Below are 13433 nucleotides of genomic sequence, written 5' to 3'. Positions count from 1 at the left end.
GCACACTTCTCTTTGGGTTTCTGTCCTCCATTTATTGTCCCCCTGCTCCTGCACTCCCCTCCCCCAATATGTGTGCCATTTGCAGGATAAACTGCCTGGTCTTCTATGAGCTTTGTGGCTTAAATTTATAAAATGGATATGTGGTTATATTTTCTTATACTTTCTCATTTGAACACTGAAGTCTATGGTTTCTTGAATCAAAAGCAATCTGAAAGTGTTTCTAATAAAAATCATAGAAATTGTTCTAGAAGCTGTGTTTTCCTGAGATTCTAATCAGAAAATTTTATACTTAGAGCAGAAGCTAGAAGTCTTTCCAGAAAAAGAGTACATTACGAATGATATATATATATAAAATACACATATAATTATTTCAAATTGTTTTATTTTACTCAATATATTTAAAATTTAGCCATTTCCTACAATTTACATTTTGTAAGATAGTTATTTTATATTGGGCAAGTATCATTTTCCTTTATTATTTTACTTTGTTTCACATAATTGAAGTTTTTAACAATTATTAGAAACTCCCAAGTGCCTGGAATTATGCTGGGCTGGAATTAGATAATAACCTGTCCCTAAATTCAAGATTTTCTGAAATAACTTAATATCTATTTATAAAATATATCAATATATATCTTAAAATAAAATTGAATTAAAATACAAGGCACAATTCCTTGCTTTCCCTCTGCAGTTTGTGGCAAAGTTGGGACTTACTGGATCTCTCCCCACCTCCTCCCTCAAGGCCACCTTTGATCCATGCCTTACTTTAGTCAGTGCTTTATGGTCAACTCAGTTCATTTAAAAGTAGGAAATTTTGTTCAGGCTATACTTAGGTGTCTGGAAAGCTGATTATAGGAGTACACTTTTTAGTGATAAAAGGAGTCAAAGGGGAACATTCCTTATAATCTATATCTGCTCTAGTCTTTGTTTTGTAGATCATGCCTTATAAGGCTGAGGATATTTCTGTTGTTTTGACCAAACCTTCCTTGTTAGTCCCAATCAACTGACCACAAGCATCAAAGTGATATTTGGGGTTTTAGGGGTTTGGTTTCCTAGGCTTTGTATTGCTTCTCTGATGTGCCATAGCTCAGGAGCTGTATTTTTAATGTCTCACTAGTTTCCCAGGAAAAAAATGCAGTTGTGAAAAGTTCACTCAACACCCTTAGCTCACCTAACTTTTTTCTTGATTTAAAGCTTATTAGTTTACTAACTCTGACTGTCTCACACAATTTCTATGGCCACATACCAGCAGGGCACACTGCAGGCAGTATCTCGCTGCCTTTGTGAGTGTGTATAACTGGGCAGGCTGCTGACTAGCTGTTGGGGCAGCACCTGGTTTGTGATCACAAGTGCCACTGACTCGGGTAGAGGGCTCTTTATAATAGCACTTACCGTTCTCAACAGGGAAAATTTGAGCCCTGACGATTTCAAACCATGTGGTTGATGCAATCTAGTTCATTTTCATTTGTAGCAGGCAGGGTGGTGATAGAGCAGCTCTGGAGACTTAAAAGTGAATGATTTACCTAGAAAGACTTCTAGTGTCTGCTCTCTGGAAACTGGCAGGAGAGTCAGGAAAATAGGCCGCCTGGCACAATTCCTATGGGTTTTGCAGCCAGTTAGAAACACTTTCAGTTTGCTTTAGATTCAATTTTGAGACCACAGTTTTCAAAAACTGTTCAAATGAGAAAGTGTAAGAAAATATGCCTAGAAGTTCACTGAAGACCATAAAAGACTTGGTTGACTTGAGTCCAGAAAAATGGTATAGTTTGGGTCTTAGAAAATCAAATAAGAGGGCATACTGTTCTCTAAACCATACCATGCTGGCTTTGATGCTTAGATTTAGTGTCTTTCAGAGATACTTCAGTGACACCTCTGTTTTTCTTAATATCTTCCACAAGAAGAGATAGTTTGATATGGCTGTGTGACAACTTTTTTTTTATTCCACCAAATTGCAAACTAGCCCCTTGCCAGCCTAGGAACTCTAGATAAATACTAGAATCTCAGGGTAAGTGAAACTTTTCAGTTTAGGCTCTTTTTACCTACTGGGCCATAAACTGAATGTTTGAGGGGCAGGAGGAGATGAATAATCTATTTGCTTGCAAGCATTTTTGTTTTCTTCTCTAGACATCTACTTTCATATGAAAAACATATTTTAATGAATATAACAGATGATGAAAAGAAATCAACTGAGAAAATCATTGAGGGGGAAATGAATTACTGATGTGCAATAATTCTCATGTCCTAGAATAAGGGTAATATTCTATTGATATTTTCCAGGAAATAAAGTAGCTCATTTATATGGAAAAAGGGGACAAAATTGTGCTAAATTAATTATGAAATTCTTAATCTTCTATGAATTTGGAGTAAATTTTATTAGGATGAATTTGGAAGCACATGTGAACTGTTCTTGTCAGGATAAATTGCGTCTTTAAAGATGAGTGATCTTTGTACTTGTGTAGGGCCTTTCACTTTGGTATAAATCTTAGGTTTGAAACTGTGCTTGGTTGATGGCCACTAAAATTGCCTCTTGCTGCATAGAGGCTTATATAGTCATTTCCATCTCAGCCACACATTTGGTTCAGATGAGAAATTCTGCGTCCAGTCATCAGAACCAGCTCCTGAAGGCACAGGGAAGATGGGGATGGACCTGCTGAACCACTACCCTCTTGTGGAAAGGTCTGCATAATTTCCCTTTAGAGATTAGCAGGTAAACTAACTTAGAGTTTAGTAACATTCTTTGTTGAGAAATTCATTTAGCACAAATCTAGGCTATCTGTTCTAGGTGACTGAATGCAGCTTAAATAGCCACCAGAGGAAGCTCTCACTTGTATGTATAAGACTTGCACTTTAAATTTTGATTTGCCCTCTTATGGAGCAACCTTCTGATTCATACTGTTGATTATGTGTACTACCTGTTTTCTTTTTACTCCCTCTTCTTGATCACCTGAAGACTTGTTATATAACTCTTCAAATGCTGGCTTTATGGAATCAAGACTACAGGGGGTTATTGCCAGCCTTCATGAAACAGGAGTACTACTAATTTTTACTAAAGAGCCAAAACTTGGGGCTAGTTTTAGATAGAATTAAATTTCAAATCACCTTCTGATAATAGTACAAATTTTGTAATGTCCTAAAATGTTTGACAACACTGAAAAAAAAAAACAAAAACCCACAAAACAAAGCACACCACATAATCTCTCCTTAGTTCTTGGAGTGTTCTGAAGCACCAGGAAAATCAACTCTTATTTTCATTTGCAGGTTCTAATTTTTTCTCTCATTGTTTTAGGAAATTTGGGGCTCAAGGATCACGACTTACTGGAGCAGGATGGGGAGGCTGCACAGTTTCAATAGTACCGGCTGAGAAGCTGTCCAGCTTCCTGGCAAATGTGCACGAAGCCTATTACCAGAGGAGCAACCGAAGCTTAGCGCCGGAGAAGCAGAGTTTGTTTGCTACCAAACCTGGAGGTGGAGCTTTGGTTTTCCTTGAGGCCTAAACAATGTAAAAAATCTCCAAGAAACTATTTAGAACATTTAGGGACTGGCAGGACTTCTCATGCCACAGTAAATTAATCCTCCTTCTGTTTTGTATTATGAAGAAATGGTTGCTATTATCAAGATATATTTCCAAAGAAATGGTTGAAATCTCCCCATGCTTCATAAAGATGATTTTTCCACCTGAAATATGTTTTCTACCAATAAGGGCAAAGATTATGCTTGGATAGAGATCTCTTAAGATAATTTACTTAGATTTATTGATTTCAAGATTTTTAAAGGCACGTGGTAAAAGACCATCGATACTGGTACCTCACAGATTGTACCTGAATTAAACATACATTCTTAAATACAGTTTACTTCTGGTTTCTCCGGGCATTCTTCTTCCTCAGGGTCTTCTGTTGATGATGATGATGATGACAGTGATGCCAAAAATTCTCTCTCAGTTAGAGCTTCAAAACGCTATTAAAATAATACACTATTAAGGATTCACAGATTTTTCTGGATATTGTATACTTGAAAGTGAGATTCTCCCAGTTATCAACTTGAGGGAGATCACTTAAATTTTTTTCAAAAAATGGATTCAGGAAGAAAATCCCAGGCTGATTTAATTTTTTTAACCATTTGATATCATATAAACAGTTACTTTCAATTCTTTTGGCCCTGAGCTTTCTCTATCATAAAAGAGAAACTTTAGATTAAAAAAAAAACAAAACACTTCAAGTTCTTATCTCTGTGCACATGGAAATAGATAATTATCCAAATATTAATTCAGATAATTCAATTTATTCATGGAATTTACTTTATTCCCACTCTATCCTTCCTTTTTTTTAATGCCACTCGAGTCCAGGATGCAGGTTTACTATTCTAGGAAAATCCATCTGCGCCTTGCAGCCTTCACTGTACATCGAGCAAGGCTTGTTTGTATATGTGAACCAATGTAGGGCAGGTATGAGGCATGCAGGCGAGGTATGAAAAGGCTGAGAGTGGGCTCTGGGATTGGGTAGGCTTGTTGGTAGATGCCTGTTTATCAAAATGGGCAGAAAGTTTGGCCTCATGGTTATGGTTAATGAGTGGCTGTCCCCCAGATAGACTACAGGAAGGCCTCCCTGAATTATATCACAATTTAGACCAAAAAGCATTTTGCTGGCATAGTCAGATAATTGAGGGACAGCAGTTATTTGGCATAAATTATCCATAAGTTTATCACAATTTTCTGTTATTCTCAGCTTGGTTTTGCTCAAACACTGGGCATCTTCTTGAATCTCAGAGAAGCTGAGACAAAACTGGTTGTAACATTTCTCAAAGAACAGCAGTCATATACAAGCACTAGGAAATCCATTATTCTAAAATAAATTTTGGTACATTTTTATTCTTAGCAGAAAGGTAAATACTTGAGAAAACTTAAGTCAAATTTGCTTGCATTTTAAAAAATTGATTTAAAATTATAATCCTTTAATAATTTTCCATTTTTCCACAGAAGATCTGTGGTTGATTGATATATAATTCTTTGAAGATACCCGAATTATTGTAAAAAATGCACTTGCTTTTGCTTTGCTATTCTATTTAAATTTTTCACATGAGAAACCTTCTTTATAAAATAGGTAAGTAAACATTTCTTGTGCACATTCTGCTTTGGAAGACATAGCCATTCTAAGCTTGAATCTACTCCTGTATTTATCTTGATGTCTGGCTTGAAGAAAAATATTTTTCCAGTGAAACCATCTCCTAGTGTTATTCTAGAAATTATGAAAGATGTTGAACTCATTTGTGGAAAGGAGAGGGCTAAAGAAAGTGAAGTCCCTCAGTCGTGTCCAACTCTTCAGGTCTGCATGGACTGTAGCCCACCAGGCTCCTCTGTCCATGGGGATTCTCCAGGCAAGAATACTGGAGTGGGTTGCCATTTCCTTCTCCAGGAGATCTTCTCGACCCAGGGATCAAACCTGGGTCTTGGCAGACTCTTTACCCTCTGAGCCACCAGGGAAGCCCAAGGGAAGGGAAGCCAGGAGGGAAGACTTTCTTTCTTTCTTAAAGGATGAATAGAATTTGAAAGCTGGGGAATAGGCAATGCAGATGATCAAAGTATATGATTATGGATAAACACCATATGTTCAGAAGACTTGGTGGGAGTGAAGGGTTTGCCTTGGGATGGATGTAATGGAGAATAAGATCAGTGATATTGGTTGGAACCAGATTTTGAAGAGCTCCGTGTTCAGCAGGTAGACCAGGTATTGCAAACCAGCAGCCCACAGGCTGTGTCTGATCTACAGATTTATATAATTTGACCTCCAGGGTATTTAAAAACTCGAGTCCTAAACAGGAATTTTACTGAAGAATCTGGCCCACTCTAGTATTCTTGCCTGGAGAATCCTGTGGATGGAGGAGCCTGGTGGGCTGTTGTCCGTAAGGTTGCACAGAGTCGGACATGACTGAAGTGACTTAGCATGCATGCATGCATTGGAGAAGGAAATGGCAACCCACTCCAGTGTTCTTGCCTGGAGAATTCCAGTGACAGAGGTGCCTGGTGGGCTGCCGTCTGTGGGGTCTCACAGAGTCAGACACGACTGAAGTGACATGGCAGCAGCAGCAGCAGCAGCTGGATTGCAAATGGTAAAAGATCTGATAACACTTTGGTCTCCATTCCTGCAGAGTCACAGTGACCTACGTGAGGAAGTAGCGGCCATGTTTAGCTGAGGCACAGACTCTCCAGTGTGCTATGCTTTCCACAGCTCATGTAGTTTCCCTAATATTCAAGCCATTTACTGTTAACCAGCTGAGGTCATTTGCTCTATACTTATACTTTTCTTATACTAAATAAATATTTCTCTGTACCTGTGTCTTTAGCAGTAGTAGTCAAGAGAGATCATGAAATAATGGGAGGAATAATTTTTTGTGTGTGGAAGAATTGTTCTATTTGTTTAATATATAACACCCCAACACTGCAGGAGATGCAAGAGACTCCAGTTGGATCTGGAGGTCAGGAAGAGCCCTTGGAGGAGGGCACGGCAACCCACTCCAGTATTCTTGCCTGGAGAATCCCATGAACAGAGGAGCCTGGAGGGCTACAGTCCATAGGGTTGCAAAGAGTTGGACACGACTGAAGCAACTTAGCACACACGTACTCCTTTGTTACCTTTCTGCTTCATTGGACTTTGATCTGTTTTTGACATTACAGCAATAGCCAATGAGGATTGCTCTAGATTTTTGCATGGAAGCCTGGCACGCTGAAAATGAAAAGCTCTCTCTTATTCCTGACCTCAGAATGTCCAACCTTCAGATTTATTGTACACTGTTCCCTACATGTTCTTTCTTGTTGGAAGGGAAGAAGGACCTTTAGCTTTAACAGGATTGCCTGTAAGTTGAGGAGGAAGAGAAGGGAAGGGAACAAAGAAAACGCCTGCCTTTTCTTTCCTTCTTATACTTGAGTCCTATTTAGAGCCTTATCATTTCTTATGTCGGAGAAGGCAATGGCACCCCACTCCAGTCCTCTTGCCTGGAAAATCCCATGGGCGGAGGAGCCTGGAAGGCTGCAGTCCATGGGGTCGCTAAGAGTTGGACACGACTGAGCGACTTCACTTTCACTTTTCACTTTCATGCATTGGAGAAGGCAATGGCAACCCACTCCGGTGTTCTTGCCTGGAGAATCCCAGGGACGGGGGAGCCTGGTGGGCTGCCGTCTTTGGGGTCGCACAGAGTCGGACACGACTGAAGCGACTTAGCAGCAGCAGCATTTCTTATGTTCCTGTTAATTGAGGGCAAGGGTCATTCATCTAACATAGGAATCCAATATATTTTTGTTGAATTATTACTGGGAAATAAAATTTCTGACTGCATTTGGAGGTTTTCAGTTGTATAAAATGCTTCTGGTCAGAAGCGAAGATGGGGATGAGTGAGCATGAGCTTGTCACAAATCATGAGACAGAGATTATACTAAATGTACATGTGGATGATTAAATAACAAGAATGTATTCTATCCTGCTACTGTAACCTGGACATGAAAATGATATATTGCTTATTAAGTATATTCCAGTCTTCATAAGAGAAGCTAAAGAGAGAATTCTCAATTATTTTCAGAAAAAACAAACAAACAACTTACCAGTTGATGGAGGAAATTCTCAAAATCACTCTTAACTTCATAGGGTTTCTTGGTAGCCTTTGCTTGGAGTCTAATCGTGAAAACAAGACAACTGGTGAGCAAACTAATTGTTTTAATACTGACACCAACTAAGAGCCAGCATCTACAGGGTTTAATATGCTAGCATCTACCACTTTGCATATATAATTCAATTACTCTGACAATAATCCTAGGAAGTAAGTTCTACTATTATCCTGTATTATAGATGAGGAAAGAGGCTTAGATAGGTTAAGTGACCTGTCCACAGTCCTTCAGCTAGCAAGTAATAGAGGATTTGTACCCAAGCAGTGAGACTAGAGCCCTCCATTGTAATCACCGTGTGACACTGCATCCCAGCAGTGAAACACCCTCTTCAGTGAGAGGGTCTGTACAGTATTCCCTTCACTGACTCCACTCACTGTGCTCCAGTGGGGATTGCAGGATGAGCCACTGGGGAGGGAAGAGTAAGAGGAACTGGTCTGGGAAGGATCTTGGCAGGGGAGAGAAAGATGTAAAAGGATGGAGGGTGAGAGTGCTTACTAAACCGTAAGCTCACTGAGGGTGGGGATCCAGGAATCTATCATGATCTCGGCCACCAACTACTCCATTCAAGAAATATTTATGAAAGAGTTAAATAACTGAATTGAAGAGGCAGCAGGAACCTTTCCAGAGATTATGGATGAAGACAGGAGCAGAGGCAGGCCAAGCAAGTAAGGATAGGAACTTGGGACCAGGGATAGACATTAGGAAGAAAAACATAGGTAAGAGAAATAAAAATGAAAAGGGAAGAAGGATATTAATTTCAGTGGCAATTTTCAAGTGAAACATTTAAAAATTATACTGTGAAATCTGTAGGAAGTAAAATTTTCTAAAAATTCCAAACACACTTTGCTTAAGCATGAAGCTTGGATTAGCCAACCCCTCATAAGGCCTGCTCTACGTTTCTTCAGCATTTAGTCTAGGGTTCCCTGAGAGCATGCAGTAAGGCTACTTCTTAGAGGTCTCTTGCATTAGTGTTCTCTGACTGACAAATGCTCCCTCACTCATTCTCTACTTTATCTCTGCCAATTTTATCTTCTCAGCCTGGGTTTTCTCCTCATTTATTACCCTCTTGGGCTCTCCTTTCCTGCTTTTCTTCTTCTGGCTCTTATGGTTGTTTTGGGTCTCTCCTTCATAGCACTACTTAAATACACTCCAAAATATCCCTGGTGCCCTTTTTTCAGTAATACTCTCTTAGAGTCTTTTTGACTGCAAGTCATTCTGAGACTTGTTCATCTTGCTTTGTTAAAAATCAATCCATTGTCAACCCACTTTTAACTTACAGTCCCTCTCTTCTTATTTTTAAATAACAGCTTTGTTGATATATCTCATACCCTAAAATCCATCCTTTTAAAGTATACAATTCAGTGGGTTTTAGTATATTTGCAAAGTTTTGCAACCATCACCACTACCTAATCTCCCATCTTTGTCTTTCCTTTCCATGAGTATCTTTTTTTGAAGACTACAGATGGAAACTTGAACACTCTGCCTGTAAATTTAACAGGCTCACTGGAGTAAGATATCCATCTGAGTATTTCCCCCTTCACATTCTCCAGCAGTGTGCCATTGCATAACACATATTTGAGTGCTTCTTGTGAGTTGCTCTGAAAATTGCTCTACATTCTTCTGCATATCCTGAGTGGTGAGAAATCCTATCCTCTATAGATCTCATTTTTGGGAACCTGGAAATAAGATCTTATAATTTGTGTGTTGTAAAGGTGAAAGCTGGATGATAAAATTTTTGGTGCAAAGTGAACTAAGGTTTTAAAATAATGAGCTGAATTTTCTCATGTGACTGGGAGACCTGGTTTACAAGTTGCAAAATAGCAGGCAGAAGTATGGCAGTATGACTGGAAGAAAATTGTGGTTTATTTGAAGTGCTGTACTCATTGGACATTTATCCTTGCTTATGTGGATATACTGGAAGAAGAAGTGGGTTAGTCCCAATGCCTTATAGTTTTCTTTTTTATACCCTCATTTATGAAATAAACACATGTGCCCAACTTTCTTTGTTTCAGGGGGTACAATGTTTGTATGTATAGGGGAAGCAGCAGGGGCAGAAAGGGGGCAAAGAACTAGCCTGAGACCAAGTAAATTGGTTGTTTTTCTATAGTTCACATCTTCTGTAGGGCAAGGCATGGTTATGGATCTTTAAAAGGCCCTCAGCTTAAGTCCTATGCCTGGTGGAATAAAAGGAGATGATGATAATATTTAGCAATTAATTAAATTAGCAGAGTAAGTGATTATATGGATAAAATAGTGCTAATCCAGATGAACTATTGAGTAGAAAACTTCAGCAGATATTCCAGTTAGTGAATTTTTACATATTAAACCCACTGTGGTTTACATAACACAGTTATTCAATTAAAATATTTTTTAAGCACTACAAGTTGAATAAGAAACAAACCTATGAAACTCCTTGTCAACTTTTTCCTGTCGCTGTCTTAGGAGTTTTATTTCTTCATTAATTACGTGGTTTTCTCTATAAAATCAAAGTTTGGAGTTAAGTTTTTAAAATAATGCAGGCAATTCTCATTGAGAAAGAATAAATCAACAATTTGCTGCCTTCCACATATCAGTAAAAGTTCCTTACAAAACTTTTCAGCATCCTCTCCCAATGCATGACTTTTGGTACGAGGAGTTCCCCATCATATCTCCCCTTATAAACATGCACCAAAGGCATCATCCATGTCACCTAAGCATGGTCTGGACTCCACCTTGCTGCTTCCACACAAACTGTCTTACAAGGTACCCGTCCCTATTCTTCCCACTGTAATAGGAACCTGGGAGTTGGTGATGGACAGGGAGGCCTGGCATGCTGCAGTTCATGGGGTCACAAAGTCGGACACAACCGAGCGAGTGAACTGAACTGGAGGGTTCTGTACGTGTGTCTGTGTGTGTCATGTGTGTCAGTGGGAGGGGAATGGGGCTCCAGGGGAAGTACCAGCTCAGACTTCTGTCCTGCCTGCTGGATGGAATAGGACTTGGCTGACTATTCTTGGGTTTCCCTCTCTTTGATGTGTTTCCTGAACAGCATCTGGTACCGAAAGGGTAGGATACCCATCCTTTCTCCCCTTTAAGGGCAATAAGACAGCTAGGCAGTGACCTTGATATCACAGGCAGAAGAACTGGACCCTGCCAGTTCTCATAAAAACTGATGGACATCCTCATTAAGCCATTTCATGCTTTCTGGCACATAAGAATACTATAACTGGGTAAGAGTAATAATTTTTAGTTAAGCACAAAAAACTTAGAGTGTTTCCCCAAGAAAACATTCCAGAAAAGACCCCCTGCCTTTCCTCCACACCACCCCTACTCCAAAAACTTCTACTGCAAACAACCTGTCTGTTCTCCAGGGCTTATCTTTGTAAATGAATAATACTCAATCTCTGTTCTCTGGAACTCTCCTCTGGTTTCTCCACGTTGGAGTACATCCCCCCACCCAGACCATGGGAAAGCTTCCTTCCTTCTTTCAATCCCTGATACATGCCTGGTCTCCATGGTTAAAACATAACATTGACACTTACCTGAAAGGAATCTCCGAGTCTATTATAAGATGCTCAGAGGTGATTCTTCTTGTCAGTAAAATAAGGAGCTTAGTTGTAGATAATTTCTATGGTCACTTCCAGTTTTAAAAGTGTCTATGATTTTATATTTATCATTAGTGTGAAGTAAACTTACATTCTAAATTCCTTTCGGTTCTTTGCAAATTGTCTTTTTGCTTCCTTTAGAATATCACGATAAGTTGGTGCAGGTGGTGTGATAGGCCTATGGTTAAGGAAAGATTTTCAACTAGGAAAATTTGGCAGAGGTAAACATATCCTTCAAAGGAGGACTCAGGGAGCCATCTTGCCTGGGCTTCCCAGGCATGAAAGATCTCAAGTATAAACGTGAATATTATGTCTGGGGTTGCACTGAAAGGACAAAAAGAAGTCAATATCCATCAGACCATGGCAAATTTATATCCACAATCTCAACTACACCATCCATAGTGCAAAGGACTTACAGTTTCATAAATCCCATAATTACTATGTTCATGTTTTTTTTTTTTTTTGGTGTGATTTAAAGGCAGTGATTTGTTAAATGTAAATATTAAAACTGTACTAACATTTTTGTAACTCTGGACATTTCTTCATTTCCATATAGACTGAAACCTCAAAATCTCTTGGCTTTTGAGAGACTCTGAAAGTGACTGGCAGCATATGTTGGCTGCCTCTGCTAACCGCATGGAGAAAGGTAATAAGCAGAAGATAAAAATGTTCTGCTAACGAATCTGGGGCTCTTATATTGTCTGTTCCTGTTATAGCAGTGTCTGTGTCCCTAACCTTGGTCTTAACCCATGTTTGTGTCTGGCAAAGCAGACACTTGCTTCTCCTCTGAAGTGGCAATCAGAAAGTGACTTGAAAGGAGGGCAGCCCTCATCTTGTGTTAATACCTTAGGTTCGTTGATAAAGTAGGAGCTCTTAAACCCCTGCTGTAATTAAGACACAGGGAATGAGTTTGTATTTCCATGGTCCCACTCTTCTACCTGAACCACCCTTCAGTATCACCTCCATCTTTCTCTGAATACAATTTGCTCGTTTAAAACATATTTAAGTTCCCTTCAAGGATGTTTTTGATGCTCACTTAAATCTTAATTATCTGGTATAAGAATGTTAGGAAAAGTCTGATGGATATGGTTCCTGAGACAGGTAATTTCCTGAGTAGTGTATCTCAATTGAGATAACCAGAATGAAAAACACGAATGGCTTCACAAGGAAGATTCTTACAATAAACTTGTATAAAATTAATGTCTTCCCTATGATGCTCTAAACTACTCAGGAAATAACTTAAATCAATTATGATTGAATAATTAGTGATTGAATAGTAAGGTCTTAGAATTAAGGAAAAGAGCACTTGGTTTCTGCATACTCCAGACTACTTTTTCAGCAATGCTAGAGTGATAAATTTCTCTCTGCCAGTCACAGAACCTGTTAGCAGCATCACGGAATTGCTGGGAAGCAGTGTGGATAGCAGACCACACTTCATCCTACCAAGCACAGAGTTTGGGAGGGTCTAGATGACTATGTTATCCTGAATAGGATAGAAATTCTCTGAAATAGATTTGAAAGAGAAGTTCACTCCTGTTTATTATACATGCCAAGTTTATTTTAATTCCTTAATCATATCTAGGGTCTAGAGTATAGTTGTAAAGATATAAGCCTAGAGGAGGAATCTGAAGATGGTGGAGTAGGAGGACGTGAAGCTCACCATCCTCCACAAACACATCAAAAATACATTTCCATGTGGAACGTTTTTCACAGAAAATCAACTGGAAACTGGCAGAAGATCTATACAACCAAAGCTGCAAGAAGAGTCTCTGCATAACCAAGTAGGATGGGAAAAAAGGAATCAGGACAGGGCTGGCTTCCGTGGGAGGGATCTGTAAAGGAGAAAAGGTCCACGCGGGGCAAACCCTGGGGAGCCCCCTTGTTTGCTGGGAGGATAAGCTGGGACAGAGGGGCTGGAGAAGCCCAGACTCTACTTGTGAGGAGCGCCTGTGTGCTGACTTGCTTACAGTCAGGGCACAGAGAGACTGGTAGCCGGCTTGCCACATTTCCCAATCTGAAGTGGGCACTGGGCAGGGCTACAAACATGTGCAGTGACTAAGCACTGACTCTCTGGCAGACAGACTCTGGGAGAGGACTTGATCTGGCTTAGTGGAGATAGCCTGGATAGTCTGGGGTGCATTTTGGGCCAGACTTCAGAGTCCTCTGTCACTGCTCGCTGGCAGGGCCAGGTGCAGTTG

At 39.7% G+C, this 13433-nt stretch overlaps 2 protein-coding genes across 6 annotated transcripts in view; one reads left to right on the top strand and one right to left on the bottom strand.

Annotated features, from left to right (window-relative positions):
- The window catches only part of GALK2 (galactokinase 2), a 155926-nt gene extending 152080 nt beyond the window's left edge, over window positions 1-3846 (top strand). For 4 of the 5 annotated variants that reach the window (XM_005211831.5, XM_059890523.1, XM_005211830.5 and 1 more), the window contains one exon: window positions 3287-3846. In XM_005211831.5, coding sequence (XP_005211888.1) covers window positions 3287-3494 — 208 coding nt within the window. In that variant the 3' untranslated portion in view covers window positions 3495-3846. 5 annotated transcript variants of the gene reach the window in all.
- The window catches only part of FAM227B (family with sequence similarity 227 member B), a 212363-nt gene continuing 202655 nt past the window's right edge, over window positions 3726-13433 (bottom strand). Inside the window, exons 14-17 of the mRNA XM_059890867.1 lie at window positions 11327-11402; window positions 10053-10127; window positions 7589-7658; window positions 3726-3954 (exon numbers count right to left, since the gene is read on the bottom strand). Of these exons, the coding sequence (XP_059746850.1) occupies window positions 3838-3954; window positions 7589-7658; window positions 10053-10127; window positions 11327-11402 (338 nt within the window). The 3' untranslated portion in view covers window positions 3726-3837. The remainder of the gene's footprint in view (window positions 3955-7588; window positions 7659-10052; window positions 10128-11326; window positions 11403-13433) is intronic.

Source organism: Bos taurus, chromosome 10 (assembly GCF_002263795.3).
Source record: "Bos taurus isolate L1 Dominette 01449 registration number 42190680 breed Hereford chromosome 10, ARS-UCD2.0, whole genome shotgun sequence".
Lineage (NCBI taxonomy): Eukaryota > Metazoa > Chordata > Mammalia > Artiodactyla > Bovidae > Bos > Bos taurus.
Note: the sequence above shows the minus strand (reverse complement) of the source record. Positions and strands in the feature narration are given on the sequence as shown.